Consider the following 26,616-nt stretch of genomic DNA (forward strand, 5'->3'; position numbering starts at 1 on the left):
CTGTTGTACCAGCGATCGTCAACAGAAATACCTGCACAACGCGAACAAATTTCTTGGTCAGCGGCATGGTCGCAGCCGTTTCGCCGTGCCCACTAGTGGAGAAATCCTGTGGCCGTGGTTTTATACTGCCCGTGGCGCATGACGTTACGGACATGCGTATATCTTGGAGGGGTGTGCCCAACGTGCCTTGCTTGAGTGATGGTATTGATTGCGGCCATGTATCGGGATTTGTGTTGATTTCGAAGTCTCCTCGACCCGCGTAGCGTGAAGCTGTTGTACCAGCGATCGTCAACAGAAATACCTGCACAACGCGAACAAATTTCTTGGTCAGCGGCATGGTTGCAGCCTTTTCGCCGTGCCCACTCTGAAGAAATCCCAGCGAATATTTTTTAAGCGTTTAGGTAATGAGTATGTTACTGTCCGAGCGTTCTGTGTACATACGTTTTCTGAGACATCACTACCACGCAAGTTGTCATTTCGCTTCACGGTGATCATGCTTGTGTTCTTACTGACACCCCCGCCCTTATGTAATTCCCCTCAAAGGGCCTTTAAGGGTTTAATAAGTTGTGATGATGGTGATGGTGATGATTAAGGTGCCGTTGTGTGGAAAACGAACATCACCCTGTTGGGTAATATCCCGGCACTTATGTGTGCTTGCCAGAAACTTGTATGCTATGGAAAGAGCAAACGACGAAAATAAAAGAAAGAGAGAGAGAGAGAGAGAGAAAAAGAAAGAAAGCGACGGCAGTCGATAGCCACTGTCACCTTCTGGTTGGCTGGGCACGCTTATTCTAAACCCCAGACTAACATCAGTTCTGGGCAAAATGACGTCACCGACGCCTTTCAGTCGCTTATAATTATAATTATAATAATAATTTATATTATAGCGCAAAGCCGCCGTGGTTGTTTAGTGGCTATGGTGTTGGGCTGCTAAGCACGAGGTCGCAGGATCGAATCCCGGCCATGGCGGCCGCATTTTGATGGGGGCGAAATGCGAAAACACCCGTGTACTTAGATTTAGGTGCACGTTAAAGAACCTCAGGTGGTCAAAATTTCCGGAGTTCTGCACTACGGCGTGCCTCATAATCAGATCGTAGTTCTGGCACGTAAAGCCCCATAATTTAATTTAGTTAGAGCGCAGCTCTTAGGCGCCCGTTCCTGCGACGAGCGCCGGCGTCGTCCCTTGGCGTCCTCGTATATCCGAGCGAATTATTCTTCGTTGTACATCATATGCTCGGGATACGCCTGGCTGACCGGCGGTTCTTCTTCGTTACAGTTATGTATGTCGTTACATTTATGCTATGTCGTGGAGTCTGTGTCGCCGTCTTCTGATCACCGCCGCCGCGGTCGCGAAACTCTTCACTTAGATCGGCTCAAGCCCCTCTACGATCCCTCTATGTTACCATATGCTTAGATCGCCAGGACGACGTCTTTTTCTCCGGGGGACAAATGTAACCAAGAAAAACCGCCAGTTAACCTGGCACATCCCGATCATATTATATACAACGAAGAAGTGCCGGCCAGTCAAGCGCATCACCAGCGCTTTACGCACGGGGCCGGTTCTGCCTGCTTGCAGGGCTCCGACTGCGGCACCGAGTTCGACCTCTCGCTCTTTGCGTACCTTGTCAATAACCACCTTGACACAAGGTTTATTTGTGTCTTAGTTATTATTATACGTTTGAGCGGTGTATAATACGCTCGTACATAAGTTTTGTCCACTTTTGATGTCCTTACAGATGCAGTTCGCAGAATGGCGACGTCGTCTTTTTACTGCTGAGTTACAGAGTTGTAAACCTAATGCATCGACTTTTTTCTTCACTTTTCATTTTCAGCATCTCTTATATATAAAAATGACAGCCTAAATAAAAGAAAAATGTGCCTCATACATTCGCAAGATTTTTTTACAAGCATAATTGAATTCGGTTCACTGTATGTTGCAGGAAGCTTTTCCCGCTTCTATGTGTTTAGGTAGGAGCTCTCCGTAGGTAAAGCTACCTTTCAGGCGGCATGTCCTTATCTTGGGAAGGACACCACCTGGGAACAGACGAGTGCTGATGGCTCCCCTTTTGCCTCCGAGGATAGTCCAGATGTTTGCCTTGAACGAGACAGTTAGGGCGCGTGCGGAAGGAGGTATCCCCCTCCCTGTAGAGGCAAGCACTGTTGCTTGCCTTATCGTGGAGAGGGCTGCCACCAGCGCAGTGGCGCGCTCTTGAGATCCTTTCATATATTGTGCGATTTAAATGCGCCTCTAGAATTCGCTTTATTGTATAATCCACAGGGTCAAATTTCTTCAACCCTATCCAGTTGAGCGAGTTGGTCCGTCCTCAACATCATATGCAAACAAGACAGATGACAGAATCAATTGAAAGTAGTTTACGAAGAAGAACTTAAAATAATGAGCATTGAATGAGCGTTGAATTGCAATATTAAAGCGGAGCTTTTTTTGCTTTCTTTATCTTTGTCCATACACCTCTCATCATCATACTTTCATCGACAAGCATCAAACATCGCCTTCGCCCACGTGACATCGCTGCGTAAATATCTCAAACTGCATCCGCCTAGTTAGGTGTCTGTCTTCCGGTATAGCTTCTGAACGGTGCAGTGTATAAACACAAACAGTGCATGACATTAAAGCTGTGACCTGTGCAGTGCAGAAAGAGAAACGCTGCATGCGGTGAAAATAAACACACTTGTGTAATCGCATTTAATTTGTTAGCATTTAAGTAACTGCTTCACTAAAGCTTCGCTTGACATAAATTCCAATATGTGCTTTGGATCTACGTGTTCTTTATTATCATTTTAGTTAATTTCATTCCCCGCTTGTCAATTCGGGTAGCGTCGCGCGGCGAATGGCGGGAGAACCGCTTCCCGGTGCTATCGCAAAGTCGGAATCCTAGGGTTGTTCACAGCGTCTCTGCATTTACTGCGACCACTGTTGCGATTCACGCGGCACGATGTGTTGTCTTCATATGCAGGTTGCCTATGATCCCTCTGCCTAACTGGTTGTCCGTTAGGAATGTTATTCACCATGCTTATGCACCGCTGCTACTTCCTCATGCCAGGGTCGCTTTCCCGTTTTACATAATCGCGGTAAACTTCACTTAAATTCGCCAACCTATGATGCTGGAAATGCAACGTCTGTATGCTGTGCTCTTTGCGCTAATAATCAGCAGAAGTAAACGCAGATGCAAGTCGGGCCACGACTTGTCTGCGCTCACAAAGCGAGTTACCTTCGATATCACTACCGGTGTTTCATCAACAACGCCTAAGAAAGTGCGCTATCTGCTGCTGGCACAGAGCTCCTCCGCTCACTTCTGCATGTCTCACAAATGGAGACGCTACGCTATTCTACTTTCGCTTGGTTCCTGCATGCTTTAATGTTTTGCGTGGTGTTCAGAAGGAATAGGCTAAACCGTTGTGAATACAGTGTAATAAAGAAAGGTTGCCGTGCTGGCCGAATGCGCGTGAGTCTTATTTTCTAACTTTTTTTGTTAGCCGTGCTGCATTGCCATGCGGGAAAGCACCTGACCACGCGATGAATGTTTCCGTCATGCAAAACGGAGCAGATACAAGGCTGAGGATGACGTTTGCATTACCGTAAGGCTGATACAAGAACGTGGAAGGGCTAAAAACCCTGTTGTCTTCCGTTTCATTCCCTGATGTATCTCAAAGATCATTGTGGTCGCTCGCAAATGTGCTTGAGAAGCATGCGTGCAACCGGAAAGTTTCCTCCCCACAGGGAAATCATAGCACCAGTGTCTCGCATCCAACTGCAACTCTGTACTATACGCGGTTGTGTGCTAGAACGCTAATTCCTTTCGAGAATATAAAACCCCTTGCTATCTTGGAATTTTAACGCGACAGCGTTAAGGGCCCCGTGTCGCAAAAGGTCCGGCGTCGGCGTCAGCGTCTAGCGTCGGACGTTGTATCGGCAAAAAAAAGAGATCCATCCATCCATCCATCCATCCATCCATCCATCCATCCATCCATCCATCCATCCATCCATCCATCCATCCATCCATCCATCCATCCATCCATCCATCCATCCATCCATCCATCCATCCATCCATCCATCCATCCATCCATCCATCCATCCATCCATCCATCCATCCATCCATCCATCCATCCATCCATCCATCCATCCATCCATCCATCCATCCATCCATCCATCCGTCCATCCGTCCATCCGTCCATCCGTCCGTCCGTCCGTCCGTCCGTCCGTCCGTCCGTCCGTCCGTCCGTCCGTCCGTCCGTCCGTCCGTCCGTCCGTCCGTCCGTCCGTCCGTCCGTTGCGCCCACGCAGGAGGCGTTTCTACCAGAAGAAAGCCTGCCTTAGTGTGTAGCATTCGCGGCCATACGCTGCCGGGAAGCGTGAGGTGCAGTCAGAGATCTTTGAATGCTATCCCGTCCCACTCTTAAAGGTGAAGGTTAAGCGTCCTTCATCTGTTTCTTATGTGGTTTGAAAGCAAATAGCGGCGATATTCTTTGTCTCCAACCATGCAGTGAGGCAAACTGGGCTCGCTGCACGCTCAGTGACGATTTCTACGCATTCCGCTGAAATGAGGAGGCGATCATGATGACTGTAGAAGCGCTGCGTTCTCGGCCAGTTGGTTCATGCTGACACTTGGGAAAACCGGCGAAAAGAATTGAGGCGCAGACATGAGAGAAAGAAGACACCACAACGGTGGACTAGCAACTGACATATATTTGAAAACACGGATCAACCCTCGAAGATCGAACCGCCGACGCATGAGCAATGCTCTTAGTAAGGTACAAGAAGTGTAAGCTGTCAGGACTGTGCACACGTATTGAAAATGCTGGAAAGAAGAAAGAAGCCTGCAAAACGAAGCATGTTAGCAAACACGTTAAGTGCGCGGCACATGTTATCTACAAACTCCCGTTGAAGTATGGTGAGGTCTATATTGGCCAAACAGGCCGATGCGTCAATGACTGGTGAGCATTGTGCGTTGACCAATTCTCAAGGAGCTGGCCACCTGGCTTTTCATTGTCGTCATTGTCGTCAGCGTGACTGTGCACCACTTTTTGAAAATGTGACGATTCTTGGCAGGGGAAGGAGGAAAACCGAAAGAGAAATACTTGAGGCGTTTTATATCAGTATACAAGAGGAAAGAAAATGCATCAGTGGCTTTTCTATAAGACTGAATTTAAATATGAGGTAGTTAGGGCAAAATGGTGTGTTCATCAATTTAAAGAATTTGTACCTTGCTGAGAGCATTGCGCATGCGTCGGCGGTTGATGTTCGAGAGTTGATCCGTGTTTTCAAATATATGTCACTTGCTAGTCCCGCGTTGTGGTGTCTCTTCTTTCTGTCGTGTTTGCGTGCCAATTTCTTCGCTGGCTTTCTCAAGTGTGATCATAATGAGCTTACCTTTCGCTCGGTTCGTGAGTGGAAGTGCAGGAGACTTCTCCGGGAGTGGGCGCTATATATATTGAAAGGCGTCGTGCCTAATCTGGTCACGGTGAACCCACTGATAGGCTCCGGTTGATCATTTACCTATTGACATCCTCTTTCTCTCACGATACCGGTTGGTTTATGGCCGCGAGTCGTTGCACGTGGTCACGGCAAGGACACTCGAGGCGCTTTGGGAGCAGTTTGGCCTGTATTCTTTCGTATCAATACGACTATATATTTGCGCTTCAGATACAGTCGCGAATTACAGACCGTTTTTATGGTAACAACCTATGCGTCATGTTTTATGATGGCTTTGAAACACCAGTGCCCGTATTCACAAAAGGCTCTTATGCTAGAATTGTTCGTAAGAGGAAATTCCACCCAATTTTGAGGCTGGATTAGCGAAGGTGGCCAGCCAATCGCAAATGGCACATACGAAGGAAACGCTTTGTAAGTTCGGCCCCTGAAATTGTTTTTATGCAGAATATGGCTTATCCGCATGGTCACATGTCTCTTGACATATTACGCCGGTGGGCTTAATTATTTATTTAGATATAAAGTTCGAAAGCGCCTATGACAGAAACTTGAAAGACAAATAACACACTCTTTACAATTCTGTAGCAAAATGTAATTATTCTTGGGCTTTATTTTCGAGCACCCTGATTCTTTAACACCGCCATTGTGTTTAATCACGTACTTCGTACAGACATTGGCGTCAGCCGTCAGAAAAGGCGACGATGGGATGGATGCATCTTGTCTTTTTAAATAGAACGAAGTGAAGCCTTTTACGCGAAGCATTTAGAAGTTCTGCATCCGGGAACAACGCCCAGCTGTCAGCATGCGAGACAAAGGGTTAAGAAATAACTCGCGCACGTTGTGCTAACATTCTGACACACATTCTGAAAATGAAGTCGGAATTGCATAGCAACGTTAGGTATCCGCCTTCGTTCGGCATTTTCTAGCGTTAATTTTTTTCAGTTGCCTACTTATATAACGTCACACGTGCAAACAATTATCAAAGTTATTAGCACGTGACACAGCGCTTTATTTATATATTTATATTTACAGATATTTATTTTCGAAGTGTAATGGTGTTCTGGTTACTTTTGTTTATCTGTGCATGAAACAGCACTTTTTTTAAAAAAATGTATGTCGAAAGCGTCATATCGGTAAATTTTTGTGCAGCAAATTGGGTATTCAGGGTGTCGCACTTAACTTGAGTCAAACTTTAAAAATATGCAAATGCTACGTAGCGGGCCAGAACCAAGGTAAGGTCGTTTGCCGTCGCTTGGAGATGCTTAGATTATTTTTTGTATTCCGCCTAATTAGATTAGTAGTCTTGATCAATTAAGCAACTTTTCATTTGTTAAAATAAGGTGAAAAGTGTCAATGAGAAAATTGTTGAGCAATATGAGAAACTCCCGATGCAGCTTTCTGTGCTCAATACGTGCTATATAAAAGTGTTTTTCCGAGCGTGAAAGGACCCTGCGAATACACGCAAAGTGCCTCGAGAGGCCAATTACGCGGCAATTTTGCGTGTATTCGCGGGCTGCTCCTCAACATCTCCTCAATCAACCCCCAACCTCCCAATTCCAACGCGCCCCGCCTCCACCAAGAATGGTGGCGAAACAAGTTGCGCATTGCGCGTACTATTTTTCAGAATGCTTCTATAGGGAAATGCCAGCTTATACCATTATACACATTGGGGACTGATATGCCTCAAAACTGGGACTAATCTCAGGGCTTCTGCTAAACAGACATGTATCCAGCACTGAACAGAGTCGACTGCGTACTTGCAATGTGCGCCCTAAAGCACTTAACTGTATGGCGCATTACTATAGTTTTTGGTAATCAGATATTACACATTGCGGCTTTTTGCGGAAGTGATAAGTAATTTCGTGGACGAGGAAGAGTTCGATGATTTATTACTGCACACGATCAAAAATTCTGATCGAAATAAAGAAGAAGCCGAAGAAGAGGAAAGGCTTTATAACAGGATTACTTTATTACCATCTGCGCAAAGTTCTTGCAATGCTAGCCTTTATTATCTAAAAGCAAATGATAAGCTCTTGCATCATGCTTTTGGCGCTTCTTGTGTAAGTAATAATAATAAAGTGATGTTATCTCGCCAAGTTATTTCATTGTACTTGAGCTATCATGACATTAATTCTTTTTGCGATGAACACACCGCCGCTATATATCGAAAAGCTCACGAAGAGAACGGAACTTGCACTGCAAGCAGTGTACAGTGTTGCCATGTGACGTCCAAATGATAAGCACTTTTGCGATAAGTTTCGTACAACTGGGACCCTATAACGTAAAACTATTCCAATATGTTTTTATTCCAATCTCCTGACGTCAAATTTGCGTAACCGACGACGCAAGTACCGGGTGGTCACCCGCAGGGTTGTTTGAACAGACCAATCAAACGCTCTCCTCGTTCATAGGAGGCCACTTTTGTTTGCTTGAAAAACGAATAACATTGTCTACACTGAGTGGCTTGTCCTATCTAATTGGCGGACAAGAGGCAAGGAGCACGCTCAAGTGAAGAGGGATTCGGTGGGCCCGAGCCAGTGCACTGAAAATCGATAACCGGATGAAGAGCGTGGTGCCGGCGTCTGCGATTGGTCCGCTTTCCCTTACTTAGCTTGCGGTGGCTCGTCGACAATTGCGGCGACATGCAACGGAAGGTTAAGAATGTCTCTAAAACGGATCCTCAGAAAAGAAGAGTTGGCAGAACGAGTTCGTAAACGTGCTGAAAGTGCTCGAAAACGTTACACAGCCATGCATAAAGGTTTATTACACGCAAATAAACCCATGCTCTCCGGCAGGTGCCAGTAGCCAGTGCCTGAGCGATCGGTGACAGCCATTTTTATTCCTTTCGGAACGGGGCAGCCTGCGGCTATTCAGAACAAAAGTCAGTTTTGTTCGGCATATTAATGCATCTTTAACGCGTACGCGTCACTTTAACGCGGCGAGTTCCTGCGGTTTTGTGACGTCGCGTGAGAGGCAGGTTAAGTGGGTGCAGCCCGAAACTTTTGACCAATAGCCGAAGGCTAATGGCGAAAAGGCGTCGAATGAAAAATAACTATTTTTCTTTTGTTCGGTCAAATCATGCATAATCAGTGTACACACGTCATATCAGATGGGGGAGCTATCGTGGTTTTCGTTACGTCGCGTGACAGACAGGTGAAGTGACCCCCACTTCACCTGTTCAAAAAAGCTTTTGACCAATCGCGAAGGGCTGATTGCAGAATTGGAATAGAAAAGTTTGGAATAGTTTTGCGTTATAGCACCCCAGAAGCCGGTTTCTGCGCTGCATTACCGAGACCATCAATGTACCAGACCCGGGTCCTTAAACGGGCTCAGCGTTCAGAAGTGGTCCATGGTGCGCCGTCTCCATATAGGCGCCACCCAGCAGGCCGCTGGCGTCTCCCAGTCCCAGTGAAACGCCGATCTGGGCCCGAGCCTTTTGGAAGGTGGCCGCTAGTTTTTCCTGTATTACTGTAATGCACATGGAAGTGAGTGCGAGGCCGAACAAGAGGTACACAAATGCGGCCATCATGAACGCGGGCTGCTGCGGCACGTAGTCTCCGAAGCCGATGGTGCTCATGGACACGAACACGAAGTAGAATGCCTCGAAGAAACTCCAGCCCTCCCAGAGCGAGAACATGAGCGCGCCCAGCGTCATGTAGGCCAGGAGGAAAAGCAGCACCAGCGACACCGGAACCCGCGCCTCAGCCGCGGCCTCGTCGGCGACCTCCGTCCGTAAGCGGCCACGGGAACGCCGGATGCGCTCTCTGGGTGGGTACGACGAGTAGGCCGCCTTGGTCCTCCAGGCCACAAGAATCTGCGATGACCGACGCAGATAATTTCTTTCTTGTCCATGTCCCGCAAGTTTTCACTGTATAGATATCTATAGAAATGCTTTAACCGTGCGGTCTTCGGCACTCTATTTTGCGAGTGTACCGAATCTAATACGAATACAAAACCAAATAGAGCATGAATCAAATAGTTTTCGCACTGTTTTCCAATAATAAAACAATCTTTTAATGCAGTGCTCGAGTTACCTAAAATTTTACTTCGAGCATTCTTAAACAATAAAAAGAAATGTTAGACGCTATGCACTGAAAGAAGTTCCTATGCACCAGTGAATACAGTATTTATTCTGCTGTTTTGTCATAATCTCTTAAATAAAAGTCAGGCGTTAAAAATTAAACGAAATGCTTTACTAAAATGGCAGATTTACGAGCGAAGCCAGGGTATCATGGTACCGCTGAAGCATGGCCAACAGAAAGCTCTGTGATAAAGAATGCGGTAGATAAAGAAGCTGCTAACCATATCATAACAATATCCGATTGGTGGCACATAAGCATCGGCAACAAGAACCCAAATATCAGCACTGTGCATACTGTCACATTAAAGCTTGAGCTGCACGTTAGATGCCATGGTATTCTAAGGCTGGAAGCGATAAAAATGAACCCATCGCCGTTTTAACTTTTTCTTTTTCGAGGGATTGCAGGTCGGTGCGAGTTAACCGAAAACTAATCGATAAATATTCGGTGTCTAGAATATTACCTATTCGATTCGAGTACCGAATAGATTACATATATATTGAATTCATTCCATTTCCGGATATTCGCACACCCCTACTATTTTCGGTACTGCGTAGTACGACGTATTTAGTCAACACTGCCGCCTCCGGGTTAAAGAAGGAAAGAGAGGGGAGGAAAGTGAAAGAAAACGCAGGGAAGCGATTGAAGACTCTGGGATAGGGAGAAAAAAGGGATAAGAAAAGGTGAAGAGGGGAGAATGCAATTCTCTTGTCTTCCACATTCCGTGGCTTCTGACATTGCGGAGGGAAATATGGTATAACCAACATATCAAGGTGCAAACATTCTCTGTGCTCCACAAAATTTCACAAAAGAAATGCGCAGCGAGGGTTCTTGCAAAAGTTATCTTGCGATACAGGAGCTCGAACAGACACAAACGGCAAATGTTGGCAGGGAGCACGGACGGGCTCACCTGTCCCGGTGCCCTGGAGGCCATGCGGCTGGCCCTACGCAGGCTGCGCATATTCTTGGTGTTGTAGAAGCGGCGGATGGTCGAGAAGGCGAGTTTGATGAGGCGCGTGAACAGCTTTCCGAGGTCTGCCAGCACCATGAGCAGCAGTGGAATGCCAAATAACGCGTAAGCGATGGTCGCTGCCCGGCCGGCGCTGGTGCTCGGCGCGATGTTGCCGTAACCTGCGGCATCGTGCACGTGAGGCGCGTCATCCACACGATGATGCAGGAAGTGCAGGAAGCCTTCCCTCCATTAGGAGGTAGCATCATTAAGACAACAACCGCGAGCTTATTTGAAGGCTTTAATTTTTCCCAACGTTTGTCAGAGACTGAAGAGTGGGCTCTGCGCAATTGGACGAGTCGAACGAAGTCTTCCACATTTTGTTTCACAAGTGGCGATTTTGTGACTGGTAGACATGCAGCGAAATAGCCAGAACTATGTACATGTAGAATTTACCAGATAATCTTGTACCTTAATTCGGCATAACACTTTGTTACTGTTGGTTTAGTTCTTCAGATAGTGCAACGTATCGCTCTATTATGCCTTAGGGGGATTTCGAACAGCTGGAATCCAGAGCGTTCTTGGATTCCATTTTAAATATTATGCCAAGAATAATATTCCTATGCTCAATGCATGTAAAACGAGAACACACAGTTACTAAAGGTAAGTTTTAAACCTAATAACAAACAATTCCCTCGACCAAAGCGTGAAAGCGCGACGCACTTGCGCAGGCGTAGGAGGAAGTAAGGAGAGAAGGCAGGGATGTTAACCAGAAATGCGTCTGGTTGGCTACCACAGCGTAGTGGAAATAACACATGGGAACGAGGCGCGAACTAATGTGGAAATGAGATTACACGGAAACAATAAAATAAGAAAAAGCAATCTGCGCATATATACAAAGAAATGCAATTACTGAGAAACCCAGAAAAATGTTCGAGTGAGAGGTGGTGGCGGAAAATGCCAACTCAACTCGATGCCTCAAATATGGTATGTGTGACATACCAAACAATAAACTGGTCAAAACGCTTTGTTGGGCTAGTTGGTTTGTCATGGCTTGCGAAAGGCGCCGGAGAGCACGAAGGGAGACGTCACACAAATGGGATCGTCTGGTGACCGCGAAAGAAGAGCGAAATTGCCGAGATACAGAGCTGTGGTAAACAAATGACTGGTTTAGATGTAGGCTTTCCTTAATGAAGTTTTTGTAGTATGATTGAGTTGCCGAACGTGGCATACACGAGGCAAAGTGATTCTACACGTGCGCATGCGTTCGCTATGGTGAGAGGAGTCGTGTGTGCATCCGGGACACATGACTTTTACGGTTGCGCGTGCAACTGTAAAAGCAGGCGCACGCCTGCATCTTGTTACTAGCGGATCTTATTGCAACTGGTCATTAAAATAGTTCACTACCGCGCTAAACATTGTCACTGAAAACATTTTAGGAAACATGTCGCAAATCACCTACGCTCCAGCGTTGCCGCGTACCTTTCTGCGACATTCCACGCGGAACCCGTTCCGAGACTCAACGAAATAAATGTGCAAAAGCGAGTTTCGCCCAGGAGTGTTGACAACAACTCCCTCTGTTCATCTGCCGCTTATTTTGAGCCCTAAGTGCTCACCTGTAATTTGCAATCTGTGCCAACGATAATTTTCTTTCTTTTTAAATGGGTAAGCATTTCTGCGCCTACCCAACGAGGAAACCCCTCCGTCTGTTACGTAAATAGTATCGCTATAAAAACATTATTGCATAAAAAACACAATAAATTCGAAAGGAAGAACATTGACGGTGGCGAGTTTCGTACTTATGACCCCACGCTCAGAAGCCGAGTGCCCTTTACCCCTTTCCTCTGCACAGGGTAGCCAGCCAGTACTTACACTGGCTAACCTCCCTGTCTTTCCTCCCCTTTGTCTCCTCCTCCGCCGAGTGCCTTATCCACTGGTCTGAGCACCCACACTTGCAAATAGCAAATATATCTGAACCATACGAACGTGTTGCACCGGCGGTACAAAAATATCAAAGAAGGACAGTTTATGAAAGCTTTCTTGAAAGATTTGGTGATGGTGAAAAGCCACCTCAAGGACCACGTGTAGCCCCTACTTGGAATTCCGATTCTGTGAAATTTTAGTGCCACACATGCCACATACCTGATGCGTTTCGGTGGTCGCGGGATGCACCTTTTGTTGGGGCGTTCCTTCAGGCCCCGTGCTCTCTCAAGTTCCAGCGATCGCCCCAGAAGGCACAAAATCAACCGCGGCGTGTTCTAGCATGAAGCGCGTAAGTGGAGCTACTGTAGTGTGGTCGTATTCTCTAATTCATATTTTTTATGCTAGGGGCGCTCAACAATGCAAAATATATTATTTATAGATGTATATATAATAACCGACAGACATAGTTACCATGTTATCTTTCACAAAATAAGAAGGTCATTGTTTTCCTTAGACTTCTGTTATTAACTTCTGTGCTTTATTACTTGAATAAAGGTTTTGTGACCTCACTGACGTGCGAAAAGCAGCAGCGCATTGGTATCAATTGCAGTTCGGGCCGTTTATCAATCCAATTGTACATGGCGGTAATATTTAGGAACGGGGTGGTCGTTCCCTTTGAGCAGCATCACGCAGGTTCGCTTTAATTAGATAACAATAATCATATCTCAGCCAGTTTATGCGTCCAACATTCGATAGCCGCCACCAAGCGAACGTGTTTAAAGACGGTGAATTTTATTGCACTGCACTAGAAGGGGGTAGTGTGTTAAGGGTACGGTATGCGCCGTGCATTGCCGTGAAGCGGTAAGTATGGAAAGGTCCGGCACCTGGATGTCAGTCCATGCGACAGCAACGCCGCCGCCAACATTGGTCGCATTCCCGTCGCTCATTCCTGCTGTGGTCAGTTGTGCTGGTTGTGTGCCGCTAGCGTGTGCGTCGAACCTTGTGTTAGTGATATTTTTTTTTGTAGTTTACGAAGTTCAAACGACGCATTCGTTTAAAATAAAGGCTTGCTCTTCCCTGGGATGTTCCAGTTTGAATTATATACAGCGGTTGTCACAGAAATAAAAAAGATCTGACTGCAAAATAAAGTATTGAAGTACTTTCAATTATCAAATTTTGAAATAAGTTATGTAAATGAAGCATAATTATTATTTATAGAAGCTGAGTATAATGAAACGAATAACTGAATTGATGGATTAATTTAATAAATGTTTACCAAATAAACAAACATTTAGTTATTTGATCAACTGATTAGTTATTCAACTAACTAATTAATAAATTACCTAATGAAACTGATTAAAACTAAGTGTGTTGTTGGTTTGCATTACTCATATTACCTAAATATTGAGTAATCAGGTAAATAATCATCTTGTTATTAATTACTTTTGCTATCTCCAATTGAGGGTTGATCCTGGGCCTATTAGAAATCAAGTAGCTAGTCTCTTTACAGAATTTCCGTGTATTGCTTTAGTGATATCTGCATATTAAGGAGTAGGAGTAGGCATACTCAAATTCCTAACATGAAGTACAGCGTAAACAATAAATAGTATTGGCTGCTTTTGCATAAATTATAAACCGCGATAAATTCATTGCACATTAGTGGCTAATGTGCTTCCGATGATACAGTTCGATTATTTGCATTTGAGACATAATAAAATGACTGTGTTTATTACTAGTATCTGGCAGAAACAATTGTCGTCTAATTGAGGCTTTACTAAGCACAGTGCACACAAGGGCACCATTGAAAGAAATGCATACGCAAAACAGTGTTGTAAGTGCCTTTCTGTCATGGAGCGTTTTCTGCACTGTTCTTAGTCAGACATGAGTCACAAGCTCACCCGCACTTCCACCATAATAATTAAGGCTTTTTTTTTACTCCAGCCCCCAAGACGCTGCTCATATTTGTTCACCCCTTTGGACCCCATTGTTTCTGGACGTACAAGTGAACAGTGAACGTGTCACCACTTGAAATAAAATCAATGGCTAGAATGCTCACAAAGTATATTTCTAAACACCTCACCCAGGAGCTTGATTTGTTCATTTATTGGACTAACTTTTGTTTCACTATCTTTTGCTTGCATGTTTGTCATGGCTTTATCATTTATCTTTTCAGGAAGACGGACAAAAGAGAGATTATTGATCTGCAAGCTGCCTATGACAAGCCATGAGAAGCTCAACAGTCACCATAATGAAAACAGGTCCTCTTGAACTATTGTCTCACCATGAAATGTTTGCAAGTTTACGAGATAGAGTGGTGTGAAGCCTATCAAGAAAGCTGCAGCCTACAGTTCGGTATCATATCGAACGGGAATGCTAAAATTTGACATGCAAGTTTACTTGCTTTTAAGGCCATTTTATGAGAAACGGAGAAGTAACATGTTGAGTCACAACTTCTTTCTTTTCTAGTAACTATAGCAATGACGACCAGGACAGCAACAATGCAGCAAACCCCTACTTACTGACGCACAAATTCTGTCATCGGCTCTTTTCAAATTGGCTTGGCGGCAAGTACCGCCATGTATGACATGCTCCCTGACAACGATAATTTGTTACATGAAAATGCCAAGAATCTTATTGAGATCAAAAGCGCTGAATTCAATTTCCAGGAAATGATACTTCATGTTGACTGGATCTCTGGCAGTCACTCTTACATGGTCCATGTACGGTTAGCATGAAATCACTAACTAGGCTAGCCCTGCACCGTAATATATCATCATCATCACCATCATCATCGTAATAATAATAATAATAATAATAATAATAATAATAATAATAATAATAATAATAATAATAATAATAATAATAATATTCGTCATTATCATCATCATCAGCCTGGTTACGACCACTGCAGGGCAAAGGCCTCTCCCATGCTTCTCCAACTACCCCGGTCATGTACTAATCGTGGCCATGTTGTCCCTGCAAACTTCTTAATATCATCCGCACACCTAACTTTCTGCCGCCCCCTGCTATGCTTCCCTTCCCTTGGAATCCAGTCAGTAACCCTTAATGACCATCGGTTATCTTCCCTCCTCATTACATGTCCTGCCCATGCCCATTTCTTTTTCTTGATTTCAACTAAGATGTCATTAACTCGCGTTTGTTCCCTCAACCAATCTGCTCTTTTCTTATCCCTTAACGCTACACCCATCATTCTTCTTTCCATATCTCGCTGGGTCGTCCTCAATATAAGTAGAACCCTTTTCGTAAGCTTACAGGTTTCTGCCCCGTACGTGAGTACTGGTAATACACAGCTGTTATACACTTTTCTCTTGAGGGATAATGGCAACCTGCTGTTCATGATCTGAGAATGCCTGCCAAACGCACCCCAGCCCATTCTTATTCTTCTGATTATTTCAGTCTCATGATCCGGATCCGCGGTCACTACCTGTCCTAAGTAGATGTATTCCCTTACCACTTCCAGTGCCTCGCTACCTATCGTAAACTGCTTTCTTCCGAGACGGTTAAAGATTATTTTAGTTTTCTGCAGATTAATTTTTAGACCTAGCCTTCTGCTTTGCCTCTCCAGGTCAGTGAGCACGCATTTCAATTGGTCCCCTGAGTTACTAAGCAAGGCAATATCATCAGCAAATCGCAAGTTACTAAGGTATTCTCCATTAACTCTTATCCCGAATTCTTCCCAATCCAGGTCTCTGAATACCTCCTGTAAACACGCTGTGAATAGCATTGGAGAGATCGTATCGCCCTGCCTGACGCCTTTCTTTATTGGGATTTTGTTGCTTTCTTTATGGAGGACTACGGTGGCTGTGGAGCCGCTATAGATATCTTTCAGTATTTTTACATACTGCTCGTTTACACCCTGATTCCGTAATACATCCATTACTGCTGAGGTTTCGACTGAATCAAATGCTTTCTCGTAATCAATGAAAGCTATATATAAGGGTTGGTTATATTCCGCACATTTCTCCATCACCTGAGTGATAGTGTGAATATGGTCTATTGTTGAGTAGCCTTTACGGAATCCTGCTTGGTCCTTTGGTTGACAGAAATCTAAGGTGTTCCTGATTCTATTTGCGATTACCTTAGTAAATACTTTGTAGGCAACGGACAGTAAGCTGATCGGTCTATAATTTTTCAAGTCTTTGGCGTTCCCTTTCTTATGGATTAGGATTATGTTAGCGTTCTTCCAAGATTCCGGTGCGCTCGAGGTCATGAGGCATTGCGTATACAGGATGGCCAGTTTTTCTAGAACAATCTGCCCACCATCCTTCAACAAATCTGCTGTTACCTGATCCTCCCCAGCTGCCTTCCCCCTTTGCATAGCTCCCAAGGCTTTCTTTACTTCTTCCAGTGTTACTTGTGGGATTTCAAATTACTCTAGACTATTCTCTCTTCCATTATCGTCGTGGGTGCCACTGGTACTGTATAAATCTCTATAGAACTCCTCAGCCACTTGAACTATCTCATCTATATTAGTAACGATATTGCCGGCTCGGTCTCTTAACGCATACATCTGATTCTTGCAACTTCCTAGTTTCTTCTTCACTGCTTTTAGGCTTCCTCCGTTCCTGGGAGCATGTTCAATTCTATCCATATTATACTTCCTTATGTCAGCTGTCTTACGCTTGTTGATTAACTGGGAAGGTTCTGCCAGTTATATTCTAGCTGCAGGGTTAGAGGCGTTCATACATTGGCGTTTCTTGGTTAGATCTTTCGTCTCCTGCGATAGCTTACTGGTATCCTGTCTAACGGAGTTACCACCGACTTCTATTGCACACTCCTTAATGATGCCCATAAGATGGTCGTTCATTGCTTCAACACGAAGGTGCTCTTCCTGAGTTAAAGCCGAATACCTGTTCTGTAACTTGATCCGGAATTCCTCTATTTTTCCTCTTACCGCTAACTCATTGATCGGCTTCTTATGTACCAGTTTCTTCCGTTCCCTCCTCAAGTCTAGGCTAATTCGAGTTCCTACCATCCTATGGTCACTGCAGCGCACCTTGCCGAACACGTCCACATCTTGTGTGATGCCAGGGTTAGCGCAGAGTATAAGGTCTATTTCATATCTATAGTCTCGCCATTCGGGCTCCTCCACGTCCACTTTAGGCTATCCCGCTTGCGGGAGAAGGTATTCATTATCCGCATATTATTATGTTCTGCAAACTCTACTAATAACTCTCCCCTGCTATTCCTAGAGGCTATGCCATATTCCCCCACTGACTTGTCTCCAGCCTGCTTCTTGCCTACCTTAGCATTGAAGTCGCCCATCGGTATAGTGTATTTTGTTTTGAATTTACCCATCGCTGATTCCACATTTTCAAAGAAGCTTTCGACTTCCTGGTCATCATGACTGGATGTAAGGGCGTAGACCTGTATGTCCTTCAATTTGTACCTCTTATTAAGTTTCATGACAAGACCTAACACCCTCTCGTTAATGTTATAGAATTCCTGTATGTTAACAGCTATATCCTTATTAATCAGGAATCCGACTCCTAGTTCTCGTCGCTTCTAGGCCCCGGTAGCTCAGGACGTGCCCGCTTTTTAGCACTGTATATGCGTTTTTTGTCCTCCTAACTTCACTGAGCCCTATTATATCCCATTTACGGCCCTCTAATTCCTCCAATAGCACTGCTAGACTCGCCTGAGGACGGTACGTTTCCCAAAAATATACTCGGCGAATAGTAAGTTTGGCTTAACATTCAGCAAGTCAACAGTGGGCAAGCAAGGGAAGCCTCAGCATGGGAACTTGTTTCGTCAAGGCCCTCAAAAATATGTTTTCTTGTTGAAACGTTGGCTCCAGGCTGAGGCTTCCCTTGCTCACCTCTGTTACTCAATCGACGTGTTCAACACCTTGCAACCTCTTTGCCAGATTTTAATACATAAACTGAGATTTTTTTTTGTCAACATGAAACCGTAAATTGCATGTTCCAAGGAGCTGTGACCATTAATTAGGCTTGCTTATATGTTTATTTAGTGTCCTTGTTGTATTCACAAAATCTTTACTGAAGCCCTTGCAAACACTGTTGTCTCCATAACGTTCCTTGCTTTCCTATGAGTACTCGACTTGTGTCAAAGCCTTTACCGCCGCACCTGAACACTAAACATGCAGCAGAATTATCAAGAGCAGGTAATATGTGTTGTGAAATTTAGCGCAACGCTTCTTTTTTTTTTGTTTTTTCCTGCGCCGCGTGCCTCTCGTCAAGGAGGAGGAAAGAGAAAAGCAGAAGGCAGTGAGGTTAACCAGAATAACGTCCGGTTGGCTAAGGGAGGGAAAGTTGAAAACAAAGATGACAGGGAGAGAGAAGAGGGAAGGAAAGAAGGAAATTAGCGGTGAGTTCGCTGACGCGTGTGGTATAATAGAAATTGCATTAATAGTCACAGAAGTTCACACAAGCCCGTCGTCCTCAAGAAGCACAAAAGCGTCTTCACTGCTTTATGAACCGGCGAGCGGTGGGGGCGGTGTTCCGGCAGCACCTGCACAGAAAGCGGCCGATTGTCCAGTTTTTGGAGAGCGTTAGCAAGCTCTTGTCTTTCTGGGGCATACCGTGGACAGTGGCACAGCAGGTGGTCGATATTTTCTTTGGTGCCGCAGACCTCGCATGCTGCACTGTCGGTCACTCCAATTAAGGTAGAGTATGCCTTTGTGAAGGCAACTCCTAACCAGAGGCGACAGGGAAGCGTAGCTTTACGTCGAGAAAGTCCGAGTGGTGGTCGGAGTTGCAGTGAAGGGTTTAAGCGATGCAGTCGTGTAAGTCTTAAGTTTGGCGAGTTCCACTCGGTCACTGAGAGACTGCGTGTCAGGTGTCGAAGCTGCCTTGCGGCGTCTGTCCTCGAAAGCGGAATTGGAACGCTTTGCTTTTCTTGATGTACTGTGTGAGCAGCGTTATCGGTGGAATCATTGCCACTGATTCCACAATGGGCCAGGTACCCATTGAAAAACAACCTCGTGACCTTTTTGTTGGACGTGATGGTGAAGTTTCACGATTTTGTATGTCAACTGTTCATGAAATCCGCGTCGGAGAACTGACTGCGTGCACTGTAATGACGGTTTTGAGTCCGAGAACACAGCCCATTTTTGTAGGTCTTTCGGAATCAATGAATTCCAGTGCACGATGCAAAGCCGTTAGCTCTGCCGCCGTTGAGGTCGTGACATGCGATGTCTTGAACCGCAGTGCTAGTCCTCGCGTTGGTAAACCACCCCACCACCAGAACTAGACGACGTAGTCGATCCAGCACGTGGTTGCTGTACTTTTCATGCAAAAGAAGTAAGCTCAGCTGTTTTAGAGCAGGGGCTGGTAGATCTGTCTTCTTCTGTAGTCCTGGAATCATTATATGTACTTGTGGACGGCTCAAATACCACGGAGGAAACACTGGCTTGGCCGCAGGTGCGTACCCTGAAGTAAACGACGCACGATGTGCACTGACAGTAGCGCTAAATGTCGAGCAGGGCCTTTCAGCAGTGAGGCTCGCCAGGTGGTGGGAAGGGGTGCTAGCATAATGTCTGAGATGCATACGCATTGTCTCAATGGTAATGGGCGTCGTGATTGGGTGATCCTGCGCAATGGCAATGGTTTCAGCCGTTGATGCACTGCGTGGTAAGCCAAGACATATCTTAAGGGTTTGGGCTTGAATGGTTTGAATCGTGCGCAGGTTAGTCTTGCAGGTGTTGGATATTGCAGACAGGCTGTAACACAGGAATCCAACGAACAGACGCCATGTACAGCTGTAACATAGCGTGTATAGATACTCCCCAACTTTTTCCTGCAAGGAACCTGAACACGTGACAGATAGCAGTCAGCCACTTTTTCACGTAATTCACGTGCGGAGTCCAAGACAGGTCTCTGTCAATTACGACTCACAAGAACCTGTGACTTCTGCTGTATGGTATAAGTTGTCCGTTAATCGATATGCCATAAGCAGACGTTGGCTTCCCCGTGAATGCCACCATTGCGCACTTTCCACATGAAATTTCAAGTCCTTGTTGACGAAGGTAGCAAGATGTCATTGTGGCTGCCTTCTGAAGCCGAGCGCGAAGCTAAAGCCGTGTTACACCAGATGCCCAAATGCAGATGTTGTCCGCATAGATGGAAAGCCGTACGGTGCTTGGCAGGTTGTCACCTAAGCCAATGAGGGTCAGATTGAAAAGCGTCGGGCTAAGCCCCCTGCCTTGAGGCACTCCTCGGCTACCGTTATGCTCGGATGTCGGGCCATTTTCTGTGTGCACGTAGAATGGTCTTTTCTGTAAGTAGTTGCACACCCACATATATATCTTACGACCAAGTCCGACGGCTTCTAACGCGCTAAGGATGGCTTCATGGGTGACATTATCATAAGCCCCTTTAACGTCTAGAAACAGAGCAGCAGATAGTCGTTTACAGGCCTTTTGGTGTTGCACAAATGTTACCAAGTCAAGAACGTTGTTGACGAACGGCCACGCCTGAATCCGGCCATAGCATCTGGGTAGATTTCATAGTACTCTAAGTACCATTCCATACGTGTTAAAATAATTTTTTCCATTGTTTTTCCGACACAGCTGGCAAGTGCGATCGGATGGTATGAGGAAATGCCCAAAGGCGACTTGCCAGCTTTGAGAAGTGGAATGAGGCGAGTTGACTTCCATTCTTGCGGAACCATACCCGTCTGCCAGGAGTCATTGTACAGGAGCAAGAGTGCCTTCCGAGCTTGGTCTCCTAGGTTACATAGGGCACGGTATGTAATGCCGTCAGGTCCTGGCGCTGAAGAACGCCTCACAAAGCAAGCGCAGCTTCTAGTTCTTCCATAGAAAAACGGCATTGCATGCGGGGATCGCGTGAGAACAGTGGGTGGTCGAGCGTTTCCGTACCCATTCCATCGGAATTTACTTCGCCAGTAATCTTTCTGCAGAAAGATTCAGCGACGTCAATATCTCTACATTGTAGATGGAGTGCCAGAGATTTCAACGGGTGGCGCTGACCAAAGGTTGTGCGAAGGCCAGGAACAGTCCTCCATATAAGCGACAAAGGTTTTCGCGGATCCAGGAACTCGCAAAAGGATACCCATTGTCGGGATGCCAGCTTGTTCATGTGATGCTGTATTTTCTTTTGTGTTCGTCTAGCCAATCTCAAATTATGATTTGACTTCGTGCGTCTATACCTTCGTTCCGCACGACGGTGAATTCCTCGAAGTTTCGCGAGCTCGATATCAAAATCGGTGCGGGAAGAACTCCTCAACAGCCAATGCGTGGTTGTTTGGTATCTTTTATCGCGCCCTGTAGGTTATAGGAGGTGCCGTCACGACAACAGCCTTCCATTATTATTTTGTATTTAGGTCAATCGTTGCACTGGACGGTTCTGGAGGACTTGGAGCTAGTCAAACCTTCGATCTTCATATAGGTTGGGATGTGGTCGCTACCCCGCGTTTCTAAATCCGAAAACCAGTGCACTGTTCTTGAAAGCGAACGTGAAACGAAGGTAAGGTCCAAGCAGCTACTATACGCTGATCCACGCCGATAAGTAGGGCTTCCATCATTTGACAGGCAAAATTCGCGTTCAGACGCAAAGGACACGAACGTTCTGCGTCTAGAGTTCACTTTGGAGCTTCCCCATAGGTAATGGTGGGCATTAATGTCGCCAGTGATCATACACGGCTGTGGAGTCGACGTCAAAATTTCCCGTAAGCGCTCACAATCTAGACGGCTTGTTGGAGACAGGTAGGCTCCAAGAATTGGGAACGTGAGCTTTTTCTTCTTCACTGTTAAGAAAACGTATTGATTTACTTTGTCAGGAGGCACTGGGTGATGCACATAAGTCAAGGCACGGCGTATAAACACAAAAACCTTGCGACACTCTCCGTGGGTATAGGACAGAAAGCACTCATATCCGGACAGTCTGATGGGAGCTGACAGGTTGGGCTCGCAAATCACGATAATGGGGAATTGGTGCGTAAAGACAAACTGTATAAAAATGGACATGTGTGACTTAAGCCCTCTGGCGTTCCACTGAAAGACAGAGGCACTCTTGAGCTCCTCTTGAAACGACGGCATCTCTCGGACCGTGGTTTCACCCTAGAGCCGCAAGCACCGGACAGAAGGTGTCCAGCACCTGCCGACGAGGTTTTCATGTTGCTCAATAGAATGCGCATGGTGTCCATAAGTGTCTTCAACATCACTATGACTTGGCGATTCCCAGTCGTCGTCGCATCCGCCGTTCGTGAGGTCATTGAGGGCGGCGCAATTTGATGTGACTCCGAGGCAGGTTGTGCTCGTGGAAGTGTAGGCCACTCTTCAGGAGGTGCGAGTCTTGCCCATTTCTTCGTTTTCGCAGTGTCCGTCTTTGTGGAAGTTGGCGTTAATATGGTAGCCGCTTTGCCGGAAGATGGTGTATCTCTATCGGTAGATGCAACTCTTCGTGATGCTCTTCGGTGGCGATGTCGTCGTCGCCTGATAGTAGCGGCAGCCTCTCTGTGTGTTGAATGGTCCCGTACCATACGTTTGAGTACTGCTCGCTCCTTCCTCATTCGCGGGCAATCATTGGATGAGGCTTCATGAGTACCATGGCAGTTAGGGCACCTTAACACAGTTGCGCGGCAGGCATCTGCTGAATGAGATTCAGCGCACCGTGGGCACACGAGGTTATTGCTACAGACACCTTTTACGTGTCCCATCTTGCAGCATTTGTAGCATTGCAGGGGCTTCGGTACGTATGGGCGGACTGGATGGCGGACGTGGCCAACTTTGACGTGTGAGCGAAGGCTATCTCCCTCAAACCCAAGCTTCAGGCAACGTGTGTTGCCAAGTCTTGCGATGTGCGTGATGAGAGTGCCTTCTGTAGTTGGCTTTATTAATATTGTTAAGTCGTCAGTTGGTACAGAAATATCGACACCATAAATCACTCCGACAGTGCCATTGCAGCCTGTAGGAAACATGGATCGCACTTTCACTTTGTCGATCTCCGTTACGTGCCGCAGGCTTTGAAGCGCACTATGGTGTAGAACGTCTACTGCGAGGACATCCTTCCGTGCGTTTATTCTCACGTCTTTCGTCTACTTTGGTGCGATTCCTTCAAGAAACGCAGAAAGGACTTGCCTGTTTAGGAATCGCAGATTGGACACAAGGGCCACTGGCATGAAGAGCATAGTGGTGTGATGTCTTCACGGGGGAGACACTTGGCGACGATGACCTCCGTAGCAGTCTTCTTTTTGTAGTTCGGCTCACGACGAGCGTGAAATCGTCGTCCGACGAGTCGACATTGTCCGAGTACAACTCGGTTGCCTCGCTGTCCGTGTCACTTGACGCGTTTCCACGTTTCCTGGACGCGACCCGACGGGATGGCCGGACGCCAGGAAGGTCCTCAAGGGCTTCTTCGTCCATTGCCGCAACAAGGGAGCGGCAGCTCGCAGATTTTGGAGAGAAACAAAGCGAGACAAGGATGGGACATTGCAGCTCGATCTTGTTTTGCTGACACTACATCTTTACCGGTCACTTTCTGTGTTTCGTTTTCTTTAATCTAGCTGAAATCTTCGAACGCAGGCAATGTACTTATGGTATGAAACACGTCAAGCAGCACTGTACGCAACTACAGTGCGAGGGTAGCCCAGCATAGATATCGTTGCCTGAAGCTTCGTTCTCCCTGCTTTAGCGGCACGCCGAACACGATGGGAAAACTTCGCTCGATTTCAGCTTTCAATTGAAATAAATAAATAGCTATCTGTATTTCTGTATCTTGTAAGCTCAGTGACTGACAGCATTAAGTCAATCTGACCAGTACGAAAATTGTGGGCATGTACTGCTTCATTCACTATTGACGATAAATAATGTAACCTTACATGTTTGAAGTTTTTTTTTTGCTAGTTTAGGCCTTTAGATCATATGGCGAAGTACCAAAGATATCTGTAGTCATGTTAGAATACCGTACACACGAATACCACGTCGCCAGCATTAACAAAACGCCCAAAACCAGTGAGCGCGCAGCGCAACCAGCCTCACCGCAGCGGCCATATTGCTCACTACGTAATGATGACGATATTAGTTTTGACTTTTGACAGTGCTATCTCTTGGTCGTATACTTCTGTTCACGACGCCACCGCTATTCTTATTTTCGTTTCATTTTGGAAGGTACAGAGAGAGAGAGAGAGAATAAACATTTTTATTGGGTGAATGAAGCTTTGGAGAGGCGTCCTCATTCCAGAATGCCTTGAGCTCGGGCCGCGTCCTGGGCCCTCGCAATCAGCCGTTGCTGATCCTCGAGGCCGGAGCTGGCCAAGGCTCTCTCCCAAAGCTCGTTAGTGGGGTAAGGGTTCGGAGATTTTAATGGTGCCCCTCTGCAACCCCCTACTATGTGCTTGAGGGACCCGGGCTCTGCGCAGAAGCGGCATTGCGGAGAGAATTGTGTAGGGTCGATGAGGTGATTTCTGGTTGGGTGGGGAAATGTATTAACCTGTAGAGCTCGGAGGAATCGCTCCTGCTCTCTAGGTAGTGACTTGTGTGGGGGTGCATATGTTCTGCGGGTTAGCTTGTAGTGTTGTGTGATGTCTTGGTAAGAGACTAGAGGGTGCATGCGCTCGGGTTCAGATTCCTCGGCGTCGGCTCGGTGGGTCAGATCTCGAGCCACGTGGTTGGCGACCTCGTTGCCAGGAATGCCTTGATGAGCTGGCACCCAGATGATCATGACTAATCTCGTTGGCGGCTTTTGATTGATGATCCGGAGCGTAGTGGTATGAATTCTGCCGCTAGCAAAGTTGCGGCACGCCTGTTGGGAGTCGTCACTATGACTTCAACCTCTGTTGGGGAGAGCGCGAGGGCTATGGCCGCTTCCTCGGCTTGGAGGGGATTGTTTCGTGTGAGCGAAATGCTGCTCCGATGTTCTGTGTTGACGACTACGGTGGTTGTTGTGGCTGCGCGTCTGGAGTAAGAAGCCGCGTCCGTGTAGGCTGTAGAGGGTAAAGTCCCGTATCGCTTGTGTATGGCCAGGGCGCGGGCCTCCCTTCGCTCTGCGTGGTGCACTGGGTGCATATTGCGAGGTAGAGGACGTACGGTGATGTTTCTCCGGATGGCATGGGGTAAGCTCACAGTCTGAGGCGGTGGATGGCTCAGAGGGGCAGAGAGCCCCAGGCGTAAGAGAATGGACCTCCCTGCTTCCGTAACCGTCAGCCTTGTTCGCTGACTGGATAAATGTGCCTCGATCAGCTCCTCGGCCATGTTGTGCACACCTAGTCGTAGTAGGCGTTCTGTGGACGTACTGGTTGGCAGGCCCATCGCCTGCTTATATGCCTTTCTGATCTTTGTGTTGATTTTCTTCAGTTCCGTCTCGTTGAGTAGTGCGTATGGAATAGCGTAAGTTATTCGAGACACGACGAAGGCTTGGACAAGCCGAAGCGTGTCCGCCTCCCCCATGCCTCTTGTCTTGGTTGTTATTCGCCGGATCATGTGCGTAACTTGGGCTGTTGTATTCTTAAGCTTTTGAATTAATATTGTATTGGTGCGATCCGACTGGAAAACCATTCCCAATATCTTTACGCTCTGAGACGGAACGATGGTGTGTCCCTCCATTTGTATGTTGATAGTGGGCGAGTCGGATGTGTGCTTCTTTCGCGGTAAGACCAGGAGTAGCTCCGACTTTTTGGGGGCGCAGCTGAGCCCGCATGACTTAGCATAGTCGCTCACCACGTCTGCAGCTTCCTGCAAGCGGTTCTCCATTTCCCCGATGGACCCTGTGGACGACCAGATGGTAATGTCGTCGGCATATAGGCCATGCCGGATCCCTGGGATGTTATCGAGGAGCGGCGGTAGGCCTATTAGGGCGATATTGAAAAGGAGCGGGGATAACACTGCGCCCTGTGGTGTGCCGCGCCCGCCCAGTAGGAAGGGGTTTGTGGCTTTGTTCCCGACCTTTAGGATGGCTTTTCTATCTGAGAGGAAATCTCTGATATAGGAGTACGTCCTGGCCCCACAGCCCAGCGCGTTTAGCCTCTGTAAGATTGCTGTGTGATTGACGTTATCGAACGCCCCTTTAAGATCTAAGGCGAGGATAGCCGTGGGGGAGTTGCGTGTCGCTGGTACAATCACCTCCTCTTTCAGCTGAAGTAGGATGTCTTGAGTTGAGAGGTGTGGACGGAATCCTATCATCGTTGTTGGAAGTTTCCCCGAGTCCTCCAGGAATGGTTGTAGCCGGTATAGAACGATGTGCTCTAGGAGCTTTCCTACACACGAAGTGAGGGAGATC

The 26,616-nt window shown here is 46.6% G+C and overlaps 1 protein-coding gene across 1 annotated transcript in view; it reads right to left on the reverse strand.

Moving 5' to 3' along the window:
• Positions 1 to 7,394: 7,394 nt before the first annotated feature.
• Positions 7,395 to 26,616, reverse strand: part of LOC126546059 (TWiK family of potassium channels protein 18-like) — a 96,137-nt gene continuing 76,915 nt past the window's right edge. Inside the window, exons 4-5 of the mRNA XM_050194133.2 lie at positions 10,439 to 10,659; positions 7,395 to 9,263 (exon numbers count right to left, since the gene is read on the reverse strand). Of these exons, the coding sequence (XP_050050090.1) occupies positions 8,769 to 9,263; positions 10,439 to 10,659 (716 nt within the window). The 3' untranslated portion in view covers positions 7,395 to 8,768. The remainder of the gene's footprint in view (positions 9,264 to 10,438; positions 10,660 to 26,616) is intronic.

Source organism: Dermacentor andersoni, chromosome 1 (assembly GCF_023375885.2).
Source record: "Dermacentor andersoni chromosome 1, qqDerAnde1_hic_scaffold, whole genome shotgun sequence".
NCBI lineage: Eukaryota > Metazoa > Arthropoda > Arachnida > Ixodida > Ixodidae > Dermacentor > Dermacentor andersoni.